This window comes from Heptranchias perlo, chromosome 40, assembly GCF_035084215.1.
Source record: "Heptranchias perlo isolate sHepPer1 chromosome 40, sHepPer1.hap1, whole genome shotgun sequence".
Classification (NCBI taxonomy): domain Eukaryota; kingdom Metazoa; phylum Chordata; class Chondrichthyes; order Hexanchiformes; family Hexanchidae; genus Heptranchias; species Heptranchias perlo.
In genome coordinates, this window is record NC_090364.1 from 14530354 (window position 1) to 14548421 (window position 18068).

At 44.2% G+C, this 18068-nt stretch overlaps 1 protein-coding gene across 2 annotated transcripts in view; it reads right to left on the bottom strand.

Moving 5' to 3' along the window:
- LOC137305733 (ankyrin repeat and fibronectin type-III domain-containing protein 1-like) overlaps positions 1-18068 on the bottom strand; it is a 102635-nt gene that overhangs the window by 11458 nt on the left and 73109 nt on the right. For both annotated transcript variants that reach the window (XM_067974670.1, XM_067974671.1), the window contains 6 exons: positions 17526-17616; positions 14729-14836; positions 11450-11549; positions 9915-10047; positions 6720-6839; positions 3705-3920 (listed from right to left, as the gene is read on the bottom strand). In XM_067974670.1, the coding sequence (XP_067830771.1) occupies positions 3705-3920; positions 6720-6839; positions 9915-10047; positions 11450-11549; positions 14729-14836; positions 17526-17616 (768 nt within the window). The remainder of the gene's footprint in view (positions 1-3704; positions 3921-6719; positions 6840-9914; positions 10048-11449; positions 11550-14728; positions 14837-17525; positions 17617-18068) is intronic.

Here is an 18068-nt window from a genome sequence, read left to right on the forward strand (position 1 = left end):
GGACACCACCCACCAGGTGCATGGTTCATACTCCTGTGACTCGGCCAACGTTGTCTACCTCATACGTTGCAGGAAAGGATGCCCCAGAGCATGGTACATTGGAGAGACCATGCAGACACTGCGACAACGGATGAACGGACACCGCGCAACAATCGCCAGACAGGAGGGTTCTCTCCCTGTCGGGGAACACTTCAGCAGTCAAGGACATTCAGCCACCGACCTTCGGGTAAGCGTACTCCAAGGCGGCCTTCGAGACACACGACAACGCAAAATCGTTGAGCAGAAATTGATAGCCAAGTTCCGCACCCATGAGGACGGCCTCAACCGGCGAACGCTACACGTTACCCCACCAGCGAACAAATGTTATCTGTTTTTAATATAACGGGTCAGTTGCTGTCTTTTCTATGTTTCTACCTCTCTATCTCTGTTTTTTTTTGTTTGTTGTTTTTTTTTGGTGATTTGTATATTCTGAGACCTGGCAGGTAACACCTGTCTGTCTGCACACTGATTGCCTTGGCAACGGGCAGTTGAAAAAACTGTCTGTACTCACCAAGCATTGTTCTGTGAATTATAAATGCGATTTCATTTCGAGGATTTCATTTCCAACAAACGTTCACCTGAGGAAGGAGGTAGCCTCCGAAAGCTTGTGAATTTAAAATAAAATTGCTGGACTATAACTTGGTGTTGTAAAATTGTTTACAATTGTCAACCCCAGTCCATCACCGGCATCTCCACATCACAATTATCACCAGTCAGTGATGTATCAATCAACAATGTGAAAACAATGTCATTCAGGACGTACAGGGGGTGATGGGTGAACGAGACTTGGTGCGAGTTAGGATACGGGCAGCAGAGTTTCAGATGAGCTCAAGTTTATGGAGGGTGGAAGATCAGTGGCCGGCCAAGAGAGCATTGGAATAGTCGAGTCTGGAAGTAACAAAGGCATGGATGAGGGTTTCAGCAGCAGATAAGCTGAGGCGGGGCAGAGACGGGCGATGTTATGGAGGTGGGAGTAGGCGGTCTTTGTGATGAAGAGGATATGGAGTGAGAAGCTCAACCAGGGGTTGAATAGGACACCCAGTCTGGTACAGTGTCTAGGGAGGGGGATGGAATCAATGGTTAGGGAACGGTGTTTGTGGTGGGGCTGAAGACAATGGCTTCAATCTTCCTAATGTTTAACTGGAGAAAATTGCGGCTCATCCAGGACTGGATGTCGGACAAGCAGTGTGACAACACAGCGGCAGTGGAGGGGTCGAGGGAGGTGGTGGAGAGGTAGAACTGGGTGTCGTCATGGAAGCTGTCCCATGTCTGTGGATGATGTCACCAAGAGGCAGCATGTAGATGAGGAAGAGGAGGGGGCCAAGGATAGATTCTTGGAAATTTATGGAGTTAACGGTGCGGGGGTGGGAAATAAAGCCATTGCTGGAGATGCTCTACCTATGACTGGATAGGTAATAGTGTAACCAGGTGAGGGTAGTCCCACTGAGCTGGAGATTGGAGGAGGGATGTTGGTGGAAAATGGTGTGGACGACCGTGTCATGGAGTGCAGAGAGGTCGAGGAGGGAGTGTGCAACATAGTTACAGTCACAGAGGATGTCATTTGTGACTTCGATTAGGGTCGTTTCGGTGCTGTGTCAGGAGCAGAAATCTGATTGGAGAGATTCAAATATGAGGATGGAGGGGCAGGGAAGAGGAGTTTAAGGAGATGGCTGGCAGTGGACAAAAGAAGCGGGGTTGTTTTTGTAAGTTAAGATCTGTGCATCTGCTGATCCTTCTTTGGGGAAGGTACAGAAAAGCTTTGCAGCTTGGGTGGGATCGAGTCAGTGACCGAATGAATTGAATCAGGTCCTTGGGAGGAACCAGCTTCACCAGCTGAATTAGTTTTCCTCATTCTGTGAGGCCAGCATTAGGCTTGGGAAGGTGGGAGAGAGAAGGGTGGAGAAGAGATTTTCTCTGTATGTTTTGTGTAACAAAATTGTAAACCCATTTTTAAAGAGAGGGTTAGTGATTTTGTTCCTTGCAGCTCAGAGGAACCTTTCCCCAAAGGGGTTAATGCCCCTGGTAGCAGAGTGACCACAACATTCATGTAACATTCTTGCTGCACTATTTTAATCTATTTAAAATAAAAGGAGTTAATGATTGTTTAGGAATATTAAACAAACGTGTGAACTGGTAAATTACCAGGGGCGTTAAAAAGCAAGGAATCAGTGTGGAGATAAATGTTGGTGCATTTTGCAAATTCAGTTCCGCGCTGAAAGAAACAATATCATTAGGATCAAGAAACAGTTCGATGTGTTATTGGAGTGAGAAGGTAATGAGGGATTACAGTGAGAAGGTAATGAGGGATTACAGTGAGAAGGTAATGAGGGATTACAGTGAGAAGGTAATGAGGGATTACAGTGAGAAGGTAATGAGGGATTACAGTGAGAAGGTAATGAGGGATTATAGTGAGAAGGTATTGAGGGATTACAGTGAGAAGGTAATGAGGGATTACAGTGAGAAGGTAATGAGGGATTACAGTGAGAAGGTAATGAGGGATTACAGTGAGAAGGTATTGAGGGATTATACTGAGAAGGTATTGAGGGATTACAGTGAGAAGGTAATGAGGATTATAGTGAGAAGGTAATGAGGGATTACAGTGAGAAGGTAATGAGGATTATAGTGAGAAGGTAATGAGGGATTACAGTGAGAAGGTAATGAGGGATTACAGTGAGAAGGTAATGAGGGATTATAGTGAGAAGGTATTGAGGGATTATAGTGAGAAGGTAATGAGGGATTATAGTGAGAAGGTAATGAGGGATTATAGTGAGAAGGTAATGAGGGATTACAGTGAGGAGGTAATGAGGGATTATAGTGAGAAGGTAATGAGGGATTATAGTGAGAAGGTAATGAGGGATTACAGTGAGAAGGTAATGAGGGATTACAGTGAGAAGGTAATGAGGGATTACAGTGAGAAGGTAATGAGGGATTACAGTGAGAAGGTAATGAGGGATTACAGTGAGAAGGTAATGAGGGATTACAGTGAGAAGGTAATGAGGGATTACAGTGAGAAGGTAATGAGGGATTATAGTGAGAAGGTAATGAGGGATTATAGTGAGAAGGTAATGCGGGATTACAGTGAGAAGGTAATGAGGGATTATAGTGAGAAGGTAATGAGGGATTATAGTGAGAAGGTAATGAGGGATTACAGTGAGGAGGTAATGAGGGATTACAGTGAGAAGGTAATGAGGGATTACAGTGAGGAGGTAATGAGGGATTACAGTGAGGAGGTATTGAGGGATTATAGTAAGAAGGTAACGAGGGATTATAGGGAGAAGGTATTGAGGGATTACAGTGAGAAGGTATTGAGGGATTATAGTAAGAAGGTAACGAGGGATTATAGGGAGAAGGTAATGAGGGATTACAGTGAGAAGGTATTGAGGGATTATAGTGAGAAGGTAATGAGGGATTACAGTGAGAAGGTATTGAGGGATTATAGTGAGAAGGTAATGAGGGATTACAGTGAGAAGGTAATGAGGGATTACAGTGAGGAGGTAATGAGGGATTACAGTGAGGAGGTAATGAGGGATTACAGTGAGAAGGTAATGAGGGATTATAGTGAGAACGTAATGAGGGATTATAGTGAGAAAGCAGCCTTTGTTTTTTAAGCCTAAGAGCCTTATTCTTCTTTGAACATTTTAATAGATTCTAAGATCAAATGTTACCTTCATGGTCCTGAAGAGCTGGTCCAGCGCAGTGAAGCTCTCGAGTGCAGAGACTGATTTCCGATAGTTATGTATCTTTGAAAGTGTGATCCAGCGGACATTCTCCAGAACCTGTGATGGAAGCAGCTCCTTGATAGTTAGGATCAAAACATTCCCCAGTTTGTCCTTGATTGGCTCAAAGTGCACCTGGCCCAGGTCTTGGGTTCCTAGTGAGCCCTAAAGAACAGAATGGCACAATTTAAACTCACATCCAATAGTGCCGGATAGTTAGAGTAAGAGAATTGGTAAGGTTTCTGTATTTCTTTTTATTTGGGAGTTGAGGCTTCACCAGTTTCTCCCAATTCTGGGATCTCTCTCTGCAGCCAGGAGGGTGAATGGGAGACCAGAATCCAGGCCTCCGCTGGGTGTTCTGAGCCTAACATCTGGACTATGAACCAGCCCCCTATGTGGTGAAACCCCTGCCCATTGATATGGCTGAGATTGGGAACTTTTTGGTACAAGGAATCAAACCACAAATCCATCAGGGAGTGGTGCCCAAATATGCAGGCAATACTAAAATAGGAGGCACATTAAATAATTTTGAGGAAGCTGCAAGGGGCTGGTGATGATGGATAAGATAAAACTTTAGTAAGGCCTTAGTCGGAGTACCATGTTTAGTTTTTGGCTCCACGCTATGGGAAGGATATTGAGACAATAGAGAGGGGTCAGTACAGATTCACTAGGATGTTTCCTGGTGTGAGGAAATACAAATACAAAGTGACTTGACAAATTGGGGCAGTTTTCATTAGAGCAGAGGAGATTAAGGGGGATTTGAGAGTGGTGTTTTAAAATTATGAAGGGATGAGATAGAGTAGATAGAATCAGGCTGTTTCTAGTGGTTGAGGCGTCTGGAACGAGGGGATATGGGTACAAGGTTAAATATAAGAGACTTAGGACAGAGAGCAGGAGAAATGTTTTTACACAGAGGGTTGTGAGGCTGTGGAAAGTACAACGAGAGTTAGTGATTGAAGCAGAGACTATGTCAACATTTAAGAATAGGTCAGAGAGATGATTGAAGAAAAGGAGATAAAGCAACAAAGGAAATATGGGAACAATGCAGGCACATGAGATTAGCATACTGCTCGTGTGGAGGCTAAATACCAACATGGTCTGGTTGGGCCTGTTTCTATGTTGTAACTTCTACGTAATTATATGTAATCCCAAAATTCAATGGTTCAGAATGAAGGCTACAGTACCATTGGGTGACACCTGGTGGCACTATATACTAGCAATTTCATCAAGTTCAGTCCCAGCAATAGTAGGAAAACTATAATGTGCAGATATAGATGGTAAAATAAATTAGAAACATAGAGTCATAGAAGTTTACAGCACAGATGGAGGCCATTCAGTCCACTGGGTCTGTACTGGCTCTTTGCTCGAGTAATCCAAAACTTATCTCACTGCCATGCCCTCTCCCCATAACCCTGCCTGTTCCTCTGTTTCAAACAGTTATCCAATTTTCCCTTAAAAGATGCACTGGTCTCCGCTTCAACCACTCCCAGTGACAAATCATTCCACACTACAACAACACTCTGTGTATAGAAATTTATTCTAACCTCTCTCCTCATTCTCTTAGTGATCATTTTAATTCGATGACCCCTCATCACTGACTCCACAACCAGAGGAAATAGTCTTTCTCTATTCACTCTTATCAAAACCCTTCATAATTTAAAAAACCTTTGTTAAATCTCCTCTTACCCTTCTCTGCTCCAGTGGAAATAGTCCCAGCAGCTCAAGTCTCTCCTCATAACTATAGTTTCCCACCCCCTGCTCTCTTGCTAAATCGACACCATCCGTTCTCTATGGTATTAATGTCCTTTCTATAATAGGTCCCAAAACAGCACACAGTGCTTTAACTCTAACTGTGGTCTAAATAATGTTTTGTACAAAATTATTATTACTTTTTTACTCTTGTACTCTATGCCCCTGTTGATAAAACCCAAAGTGCTGTTGGCCCTTTTTATGGCTTTATCTCCCTGCACACGCACTTTCAGGGAATTATGTATTTGAACCTCTAGATCTCTGGCCATCCACAAACCTGCAGCGTCTTTCCATTAAGTGTCTGCTCCCATTCCTTGTTTTTCCTCTGAAAAATATTACCTCACGCTTCTCCACATTAACTTGTATCGGACACCTGACTGCACATTCCACTAACCAGCCTGTGTCTTCCTGAACTCTTTTACAGTCCTCCTCACTGTTTCCCAAACCTCCTACTTTCGTGTCATCAGTAAATTTTGAGATTGTACACGCTGCGCCAAATCATCGATTCATCACTACATCCGATACATCGATACATCACTATATCCTAATCATCGATACATATTGAGAACAGTAGTGGACCCAGCATTGACCCCGGGGTACACCTCGTCCAACCCTCCTTCAATCTGAGCAACACCCATTTACCCCAGCGCTTTGTTTCCTCTCCATCAACCAACTCTCTATTTGTGCTGCTACATTTCTGCTTATACCGTCTGCCTGGATTTTCCTAATGGGTCTCTTGTAAGGAACCTTATCCAACACCTTCTGTTTACACTACATAGATTGTCGTTAGGTAAAGGTATTAAGGGATGGAACCAATGCAGCTAAATGGAATTAAAATACAGATCTGCCATGATCTAATTGAATGGCGGAACAGGCTTAAGGGGCTGAATGGCCTATTCCTGTTCTAATTGTATTCCTCCCATTTATCTAATCAGTCATGCCTTCAAAAAAACTTTGTTAAATTTGTCAAAGACAACTTGCTTTTAACAAATGTATTCTTGTTGCCCTTGATAAACCCATACATTTCTAAACACTCGTTCATTCCATCTCAAACTCTGGCTTCTAAGACTCCGTGGACAACTGAGGTTGTAAAAAATATATTTTATTTTAAGATGTATAAATGCAATAGTCAGAATAATTGAAGAGCTTGGCTTGCTTCTCTGAGTAGATCCTGATGCTGAGGTGGTGCTCTCAGCTCAATAATCAGCTTCGTACCTGGAGCTGGGACACTGCTAATAACATCCTCTGTCTGGTCTGTAGCACTGAGGAGGAGGAGGACAGCGCGGAATTCATTCTGTGCTGCAGCCACTGGATGTCCTTCCACATGCAGGAGAGCTGGAGAGAGGTCACAACACAAATCAACACATCCACAACACAGCACAGAGCTGGGAAGAGGTCAATGTATATCACATCTACTGCATTATCCATGTCTAGTCTTTCTGTTACTTCTTCAAAGAATTCAATAAGGTTGATCAAGCATAACTTATGCTTTTGAAATCCATGCTGACTATTCTTTATTATGTTTTCTGTTTGTAGATTTTTTTTTATCACATCTTTGAGTAAAGCTTCCATTATCTTTCCCACCACCGACATTACGAGGATTGGTCTATAGTTCCCTGGACTTGTTCTAGCTTCCTTTTTAAATAAAGGAATAACATCAGCTCTCCGCCAGTCCTCTGGTACTATACCGTTTTCTAATGAATTTTTATAAATATATAATAGAGCCTCTACTATCTCTTCCCTAGCTTCTTTTATTATGCGCAAATGTAATTCTTAAGGGGTTTTATCCTCTCTAAGTTTAACTAGTTTATCCATTATCTATCTTAAATGTCTTGATATCGTTTTTGATCTCTTCTTCTAATATCATGCCCACCATGTTAGTCTCCCGGGTAAATACTGAGGCAAAGTCATTATTCAATATTTCTGCAATTTCGCTGTGATTACCTGTGAGTTTATCTTGTGCATCCATTAGTGGCTCTATCCCGATCCTGATTCTCCTTTTGTTATTTATGTGTCTGTAGAATACTTTCCTATTTCTTTTTATATTTTTTGATAATTTCATTGCGTAGTTCCTCTTTGCCTTCTTAATTGCTTTTTTACTTCTTTCCTAACCTCTTTGTATTCCCTTTTGTCATCCTCTCCTTTATTCTTTAATTTCAATTTTGCCCTTATCTCCTTATTCATCCATGTGTTTCATTATTGGTTAGTATGTTCTTGCTTTTTAGTGGAGTATATTTCTCCTGAACTCTTTTGATCACCTTTTTAAATATTTCCCATGTTCCATCTCTTTGTTTGTCAATATTTTTTTCCAGTTTACCCCCCCTAGTTCCAGTCTCATCCCCTCAAAACTGACTTTGTTCCAATCTATTACTTACCTCTTTGTTTTACTTATGTCTTTCTCAATCTTTATTTTAATCCTTATTATATTGTGATCGCGATCCCCTATGTTTACTTCTCTTAACTGCTCTGTTTCATTTCCCATTACTAGATCCAGCAGTGATTCCTCTCTTGTTGTGCTTCTTAGATACTGGGTATGAAAGGAGTCCTGTACACACTGTAAAAATTCTATTCCCTTTTCCTCTTTCCCTACCTCTTCTTGCCAGTTTATTTGGAGGTAGTTGAAATCTCCTGTGATTATTATTCTGTGTCATTTACACATTTCATAGATTTGTCTACATATTTCACCCTCCACTTCCCTTCCACTGGTGGTCTGTAGAATATACCAATTAATATGATCGATCCCTTCTTATCCTTTATCTCAATCCATATGGATTCTGTTTCTATCTTAATGTTATTTATGTCCCTTTTTCTACTGCCATTATGTTGTCTCTAATTAGTACAGCTACCTTTTTAAATATGTTATATCCTGCAATATTTAGCTGCCAGTCCTGTTCTTTATGCAGCCATGTTTCATTTATCCCTACTACACCTGGCTCCAGTTATTATTGCCTCCAGTTCCCATGTTTTGTTTCGGATGCTGTGCACATTGCTGTACAGGTAACTTAATTTGTTTTTATTAATCGTTCCTCTTGCTTTATTTTTAACAGTTATTTTATACTTATATTCTATAACTTTATCGGTACTCTGACTGTTTATGTTACCCTTATTCCTTTCCTTGGTCTGACCTTTACTCTCATCTCCTATTTCTTTTATCTTCAGGCTACTATCCCTCCCCGTCTTGCTAGTTTAAAGTCTTATCCACAGCCCTATTTATCCTTTCCACTAGGACTCTGGTCCCACTCTGGTTCAGGTGGAGCCTGTCTCAGCGGTACAGCTCCTTCCTGTCCCAGTTCTGGTGCCAGGGTCCCATGAAATGGACCCCCTCCTTCCCAAACCTCTCTCTCAGCCACGCATTCACCTTCCTGATCTGACTATCCCTACACCAATTAGAATGTGGCTCGGGTAGTAATCCCGAGATCACCACCCATGGGGTCCTGCCTTTTAATTTAGTTCCTAGCTCCTGATACTCCCTTAGCAGGACCTCTTCCCTGTTCTTCCCTATATCATCGGTCCCAACATGGACCATGACAACTGGATCCTCTCCCTCCCTTTCCAAGTTTGTCTCCAGGTGCTCCGAGATATCCTTTAACCTTTCACCAGGTGGGCAACACACCCTCCTGGACTCTCGGTTGCGACTGCAGAAGACGCTATCCATCCCCCTAATTATCGAATCCCCTATGACCTTTCTATTCTACTCCTACCCCCTGCCCACCCCCCGAACTGCCTCCTGGTTTATAGTTGAAATTAGGATGTGGATAATAAATTAATACTCCAGCTGAGGGCTAACCAGTAATTTATAAAAGTTCAGCCTGAAATCCAGGGCTGTGTCCTAGTGCCCACTCTACGAGGGGTGATGATGAGGATCCTGCTGGGTCCTAGTGCCCACTCCACGAGGGGTGATGATGAGGATCCTGCTGGGTCCTAGTGCCCACTCTACGAGGGGTGATGATGAGGATCCTGTTGTGTCCTAGTGCCCACTCTACGAGGGGTGATGATGAGGATCCTGCTGGGTCCTAGTGCCCACTCTACGAGGGGTGATGATGAGGATCCTGCTGGGTCCTAGTGCCCACTCTACGAGGGGTGATGATGAGGATCCTGTTGTGTCCTCGTGCCCACTCTACGAGGGGTGATGATGAGGATCCTGCTGGGTCCTAGTGCCCACTCTACGAGGGGTGATGATGAGGATCCTGCTGGGTCCTAGTGCCCACTCTACAAGGGGTGATGATGAGGATCCTGTTGTGTCCTCGTGCCCACTCTACGAGGGGTGATGATGAGGATCCTGCTGGGTCCTAGTGCCCACTCTACGAGGGGTGATGATGAGGATCCTGCTGGGTCCTAGTGCATTGATTCACTGACACATTGGGCTGACCCTGCCTTATGTTCTAGGTGAGTGAAAGACCACCTTTGTACCTTAGAGAACCAGAGGAATTCCTGCATGTCGGAGCCGGAGCAGGAGCTGTCAATCTCTACAATCGGGAGTTGATCCTCATTCGTGACCAGAATGTTATCCTTCTGGAAGAAAATGGCAGCTAAGTACACACCCCTAAAAAAAGAAGCGAATAAAGAAAATGATTTAAAAACTGGGTCTTTGTCAGCTTGTGATACAAGACCAGAGCCAGGGAACCGCATGGAGTAAACTCAGGAGGGCTGTTGACCTGAGATTTAAAGAAAAATTGAAGTTGATTCCCTGTCAACTCAATGACCTAGAAATTCACTGATGCCCTGCCGTGCTGAAAAGCCTGAAAAGACTCCCTCCCACTCGATCGTAACTCTCTCTCTCCATCGCCCCCTCCCTCTCAATCCTCCCCTCCTTCCCAATCTGCCCCTCCCTCCCAGTCCCACCTGAGGGCCGTTGCACGTGATACAGCCACCCGAAACATATATCCTCTTCGTGGCGAACTGCCTGGGGACCCGAAGCGGGCGTCTGCAGCTCACTGGTCTGATTTAAGTGAGGCTCAATAGTGGGTGTGCCTCGGGCCGAGCACTGGGAACGTTCTCTGCGCCCGCCAGCGGGCCAATGCTAACCAAGTAGCTCAGGCAGAGACTAGGAAGGTTCCAGGTTCAATCCCTGGGGTACCAGTAGATTTTCAAGTTGCCACCTGTTGTGGATTGGAAGTCTGTTCTGGAAACCGCCCGATTTTCAACCCTATTGATTTCAATGGAAATAAAATCAGGCAGTTTCTATAACGGGCGGCTGATCTGCAACAGGTAACAAGTTGAAAATCTACCCGTAATCTTTAAAAAGAATAATAAATCAATGTTGCTGTGATGCTGAGGTTGCGTTGAAGTATTTTACAAAGAAGGTGGCACAGGCATAGTGTCTTTGGGAGTAATTTTAACCTAACTCGCTGGGCGGGAATCCCATGGGATCGGGTGGAACATCGATTTTACATCCTGCCCAATATTGCTCTCCTTCGAGGGGTGTAAAACTAGCGTTGCACTCGATCCTGTCAGTTTAGGTTAAAATTGCCCCCTTTATCTCTGGTCCCTGACTCTCAATCCAGCCCATAGGATGAAACTCCCTTCTCTCTCTCTGCTGGCTGTGGGGGGCCCCATCTGAAATGAGTTCAGGCAAATCTCAACCCAGTTCTTAATGAGAGCAAATCAACAGAATGGAATCAGTGATAACATCAGAAGCAAATGCTCTTTTTTTTTCTTATTTATTACTTTATTTTAAGAATTGACTGCAGTTGGCAACTAAAGTCATTTCAATGGGAGGAGTCATGTCTCACCGTGCCCATTCACCTGAAACCTCAACCCCCCCACTCCCCACCATTGTCTACCGCCACCCCCTCACCCCCCACCTTCTCACCCCAACTCTCCTGATTCTTCATCCCATTCATCCATTCCCCGCCCCATTCCCGACTCCCATTCATTACCCTGATGGAAGCCCCTGAGAACAGTGCATCAGCTGTGGTTTGGATGGGGGCGGAGTCCACACTCACCTCTGCAGAGTCTTGACAAACTTGCTTGTGTTTTGGAAGAGGTACTTGAGGCTGCGAGAGACCGAGAGCTTCTTACTCGGTGTGTGAACCTTGGACGTTTCTGGAAAGGACCATGTGTAAGGTCAGCCTGGGGTTTATTGTCAGTACTTGTACAACAGGGTCAAACATGGTGCACTGCAGACAAACTCCTTCAAAACTTGACAGGACAAGTTGATAAAGCTGCTAAAAAAGCTTGGGGGGATCCTGGGCTTCGTAAATAGAGGCATAGAGTATAAAAGCAAGGAAGTTATCCTAACCTTTATAAATCACTAGATAGACCTCAGCTGGAGTATTGTGTCCAGTTCTGGGCACCACACTTTAGGAAGGATGTCAAGGCTTTGGGGAGAGTGCAGAGAAGATTTACTAGAATGGTACCAGGGATAAGGGACTTCAGTTATGTGGAAAGACTGGAGAAGCTGGGATTGTTTATTTTTAGAACAGAGAAGGTTAAGGAGAGATCTAATAGAGGTGTTCAAAATTATGAGTAAACAGTGAAAAACTGTTTCCACTGGCAGGAGGGTCAGCAAAGATTACACAGATTTAAGGTAATTGGTAAAAAAGCCAAGGGGGGAGATGACGAGAATTTTTTTTACTCAGCTAGTTATTAAGATCTGGAACGCACTGCCTGAGAGGGCGGTGGAAGCAGATTCAATAGTAACTTTCAAAAGGGAATTGGATAAAATTTGCAGGGCTATGGAGAAAGACAAGGGGAGTGGGACTAATTGGTAGTTCTTTCAAAGGGCCGGCACAGGCACGATGGGCTGAATAGCCTCTTTCTGTGCGGTATGATTCTATGATTGTATAAGGAGCTGGAAGAATATCTGTTTGGGAACAGGATTGGAGGATATAGGGATTACTGTAGACTGAGATCGCAGAATCATAGAACATTACAGCACAGAAACTCCAGGTCTCCTCATCAGCCATCCAGTCTAATCCCACTCAAGTAGTGAATGATGGGCGCTGAGCTGGGGGTATAAAGGTTGGGGGGAGGGGTGGTGGCGCAGGGGGAGGGGTGGTGGCGCAGGGGGAGGGGTGGTGGTGCAGGGGGAGGGGTGGTGGCGCAGGGGGATAGAAAACGCTGACCGTGTTGGGCAGCCTCTCAAGTCACAGGTTCGAGCTGTTGTCTGTGCCGGGTCAGCCAATCTCAGCCAAGGCAGTGGTAGGGATGTTATAATTGATTCTGCACTCTGTGTTGAGGGAGGTGGAAATTGGTCAGGGTTCCTGACCCCTAATTGCTGTCCAGTGATCCCAGCTGAAAAGGGCACATGAGCAACTGTAACTCATTAAGAAGTCAATGTCTACAGAGAGGAGGAAGAAACAAAGGGGCAAAAAACTGGCAGAAAGAGGGGAAAAAACAGAGAAAAGCATTAGGCACAATCCCAGGTGTGAGATTTTCCTCACAAGGTATCTGCCTGGGCTAAACATCTGTGCCAAAAACATAAATGTGAGTAAAAGCAGAAATTGTCACATGGGCCACAATGGAAAGGCACCAATATATTCTTCTCATCTCATTTCTCTCTCTTTCTCCGTATACCTGTATTATTTCCCCTGCTCTCTCTTCAAACTGGCCCTGGGATTTGTCTCCTGGCCCTGGGATATGTTTTTTCTTGCTTTAATAGAGTTTGTGAACTCGGGGGTAGCCTGACCTCCATAGATTGCTTCCTCCTCTTTTTCAGTGGGAGAAGACAAGAAATGCAGGGAATTACCGGTACACATGGAAGGTCAAGATCCTGAGGAGATCATAGTCACAATCCCAATCCCAATCTTAATCCCAATCTCAATCTCAATCGCAATCGCAATCCCAATCTTAATCCCAATCTCAATCTCAATTTCAATCTCAATCGCAATCTCAATCCCAATCTTAATCTCAATCCCAATCTCAATCCCATCCCAATCCCAATCTTAATCTCAATCCCAATCTCAATTCCAATCTCAATCGCAATCCCAATCTTAATCTCAATCCCAATCTCAATCTCAATACCAATCCCAATCTCAATCCCAATCTCAATCTTAATTCCAACCATGGGAGAAATTGTGAGCCTGTGAATATGACATTCCCACAAGTGTCACACTCTAATTTTTCACTCAATCAGGCTTGCTGAACACTCTTTGCTGGAGCAGTGCCCATAGGAACATTGTATCCTCACTGGAATCTGTTAGTAACAGTTCTTAGGGCAATCCCCAATAACAGCAGTTCATTCTTGGCCAAATCTACTTGTGTTTTTCCTAATTTTCTTCCCTCCTCTTTTGAAAGGCTTTGTCTCAGACTGGGGACAGTTTCATGAGTGCTGATTGGCCTCCGGAACGATATCCTAGTGCCATTCTTCATAGACAGGTACGGGTGTCGACAGGCTAATCAACTCTGTGGGCCAGCACTGATAAACTCAATTATGTCCTCACCTGACATCAAGTTTCTCGCAAGGGACCAGCTGTGGCATTCCAATTTCTGGCCTGGCTGAGATCAACTAATTCAGCATAAACTGGAGGTCAAACCTGGGACCTTCCCAGTCAGTACCACACTGGACAGTGTACTTACCAACTAAACTCCCAGGAGGAAAAAATATAGTTTTCAGGAGGAACTAACCGTCCAATGAAGTCCAACTATAGATAGCTTGCCCTCACCCAAAACTCTGCTGCCCCGTATCCTAACTCGCACCAAGTCCAGTTCACCCATCACCCCTGTGCTTGCTGACCTACATTGGGTCCCGGTCCGGCAATGCCTCGATTTTAAAATTCTCATCCTTGTTTTAAAATCCCTCCATGGCCTCGCCCCTCCCTATCTGTGTAACCTCCTCCAGCTCTACAACCCTCTGAGATCCATGCGCTCCTCCAATTCTGGCCTCATGTGCATCCCCGATTTTATAGGCCCTAAGCTCTGGAATTCCTTCCCTGAACCTCTCCACCTTTCCTCCTTTAAAACACTCTTTAAAACCTACCTCCTTGAACAAGCTTTTGGTCACTTGTCCTAATATCTCCTTATGTGGCTTGGTGTCAAATTTTGTTTGATATTCGCTCCTGTGAAGCGCCTTGGGACATTTTACTATGTTAAAGGTGCTATATAAATGCAAGTTGTTGCTGTTACAGCGGTTGATCTGCTATTGTTTTGTATGTTTTACTACGTACCAATGTAATATCCATTCAGCTATCTTACATGCAGGCTGGTATTCTGACCAAACTGATATGATGTAAGGGGGATAGACCATGACTATGAATGAAGTTTCGATTCTCGAATGCACTAACCCAAGAAGAGGCTCTGATGCCGTGGATCCTTGACCCGCTGCAGGAGCTGTTGCACTGCTTGGCCTTGGTCCTTCTCCCTCAGCTTAACTTCAGAACACTCCTTCCAACCTGCACAAGGGACACAGAACAAGAGACCACATTTAAACATTCGTAAGTCACCAAAGTAACAACAACAACTTGCATTTATATAGCGCCTTTGACATAGCAAAATGTCCCAAAGCGTGTCACAGGAACCATTATCAAACAAAATTTGACACTGAGTCACATAAGGAGATATTGGGACAGGGGGACCAAAAACTTGGTCAAAGAGATAGGTCTGAAAGGAGGGGTGAGGTAGAGAGGTGGAGAGATTTAGGGAGGGAATTCCAGAGGTTAGGGCCTAGGCAGCTGAATGTATGGCTACCAATGGTGGAGCAATGAAAATCAGTGATGCGCAAGAGGCCAGAACTGGAGGAGCGCAGAGATCTTGGAGGGTTGTAGGGATGGAGGAGATGCCATGGATGGATTTGAACACAAGGATGAGAATTTTAAAATCGAGGTGTTACCAGACCGGGAGCCAATGTAGGTCAGTGAGCACAGGGGTGATGGGTGAACGGGACTTGATGCGAGTTAGGATACGGGCAGCAGAGTTTTGGAGCTCAATTTACAGAGGGTGCAAGGTGGGAGACTGGCCAGGAGAGCATTGGAATAGTTGAGTCTAGAGCTAACAATTGCATCACAAAGATTTTTTTCAGTTTTTAGAATAGATACTTTTGGGGTAATTTTGACTTTGGGCGACAGTGTAAAACGGGCGATGTCAGATTGGCCATCTGTTAAACACTTCTCCCTATTCTCATTTCCATTGATTGATGTACAATGGGCAGCTGATCCGATATCACCCGTTTTACACAATCCCCCAAAGTCAAAATTACACTCTTCTTCCCTTACGTTTTTGTAAATTAGTACATTTTTTTGTGCCCTTTAACAGAAATTAGAAAATGTTATGACTTTTGCCACTTGTGTCAGGATCAAGCACTCCGATACCAGGGATAACATGGGTAGATGCAGAGTAAAACTCCTCAGCAACTTACCTCCTACTGTCCATTTCCTACACAAGATACCCCTGTGGACTGCATGAGACTGACAATTACATTTGAAATGTAATTGTGGTTTGTGTTATGGACTCACAGTCTCCAGGAACTGGGTTACAAATGCCCCAGAATTATTTCACACACAGTCTACAAGGAGAGAGTACTTCCTTCCCCATCGGTCCATCCTGGACTTGGACTTAGGTCCCAGAGTCTGACAGAATAGTATGCTAACCCAAGGTCCCACCTTGTCCTCCAACGTGAACAACTCCTAACTGACAACATCTGTAGACATTACATAGAATTACATAGAATTTTACAGCACAGAAACAGGCCATTCAGCCCAACTGGTCTATGCCAGCGTTTATGCTCCATAAGAGCCTCCTCCCACCCTACTTCCTCTAACCCTATCAGCATATCCTTCTATTCCTTTCTCCCTCATGTGTTTATCTAGCTTCCCCTTAAAAGCATCAATGCTATTCGCCTCTACATTGACTGTAAGTTGTTGAAATATAACACTGTATTATCTCAGTGCTGGGAAATTCTTGGATTCTGAAACGATTGTAATTCATTTCCTTTCCCTAGTTGGTAAGATTATTCTGCTGCTTCTTTAGTTATGGAAGCGGGGAATCCGAAAGAGAAAAGAAATTAAACTTTTACAATAAGTGGCATAATGAGATAGATCTTCGGGATTTGGGTTCAAATCCAGCTCAAACTGATATGATGAATGTCCAATCATCTGCTGGCTCCGAGAGCCCTACGTGACATGAGTTTGGGCAATCTCAGTCCAATTGCTGGTGGGTGAGTCTACACCACAAATTGGTCTTCATTTGCCATTGAAAATTGGCAATCAGTTAGCTAACATAGAAACATAGAAAATAGGAGCAGGAGTAGGCAATTCGGCCCTTCGAGCCTGTTCCGCCATTCAATATGATCATGGCTGATCCTCTATCTCAATACCATATTCCCACTCTCTCCCCATACCCCTTGATGCCTTTTGTATCTAGAAATCTATCGAGCTCCTTCTTAAATATATTCAGTGACTTGGCCACCGCAGCCTTTTGTGGTAGAGAATTCCACAGATTCAGCACCCTCTGAGTGAAGACATTTCTCCTCATCTCAGTCCTAAATGTTCTACCTCGTATCCTGAGAAATCGCAGCAGGGATGGCGATGGAACTATTACAATTTACCTCACAGTCACTGGGCTTGGGAGATTAAATATTTGCCTGGATTCTCACTCCAGATCACTATCCCTAGCTGGAAATTACAATTATATGGATGTCGGGTGAAGATAAGGTATTGGCTCCACAGTTAAATAACCAAACCCACTGTCGAGGCTCATACATGCACCATGGTCACTGAGTGAGTTATCAGAGGGCTGCTGGCGTTTCTGGAACATTGTGCTTGCCTAAATCTTCAGGAGGAGGGGAGAAAAAAGGAGAGAAAACAAAAAAAAGATGAAAATTATTTAGGGTAGAAAATTGTCTCGGGTGGTATCGCATTGACTCTCCCCCTCCCCCTTGCCCGATATTGACCCCAATGGAACTGAGTATCGGGACAAGCGTATAACAGGAGGACAATGTGATACTGCCCGCATTGCCCTACCGCCCGAGACAAATTTCTACCCATGTTACTTTGACCACTAGATTGCCCTCTGTACTCAAAAGACGAATATTGAAGGCTAATTAAATAGCGCTGAGGTTAATTAACAATAATCGGCATCACTTACTGGATGGAGTAGCGCAGGGAGGAGATGATCCCTTTGGAGGTCCCCAACCTTTCATGTTGTATGCTGAAACACGCATGTAGTAGAGAGCTCCCTAAAGACAAGAGTAAAAGTTATTCGATGCCCATTCAGTATTGTTGTAATGATTTCAGCTGAGGCAGCAATTCGGGTGCTACTGTTTGTTTCAGTGTCTGTGAGATAGGGAGGGAGAATAAAAACTAGCAGGGTTCCAGCTTCGCATTGTTATTCAGTAAGTCTCACTGGAAACTGTTGGGATGTAGGAGTAAAGTTAGATGAGAGGGGGGAGAAAAACTGGAGGAGGGTGGGGAGAAAAATTAAATGGGAAGGGAAACCCCTCATCCATCACCCATGTGCTTGCTGACCTACACTACATTGGCTCCCGGTCCGGCAATGCCTCGATTTTAAAATTCTCATCCTCGTGTTCAAATCCCTCCATGGTCTTGCCCCTCCCTATCTCTGTAACCTCCTCCAGCCCTACAACCCTTCGAGATCTCTGCGCTCCTCCAATTCTGGCCTCTTGCGCAT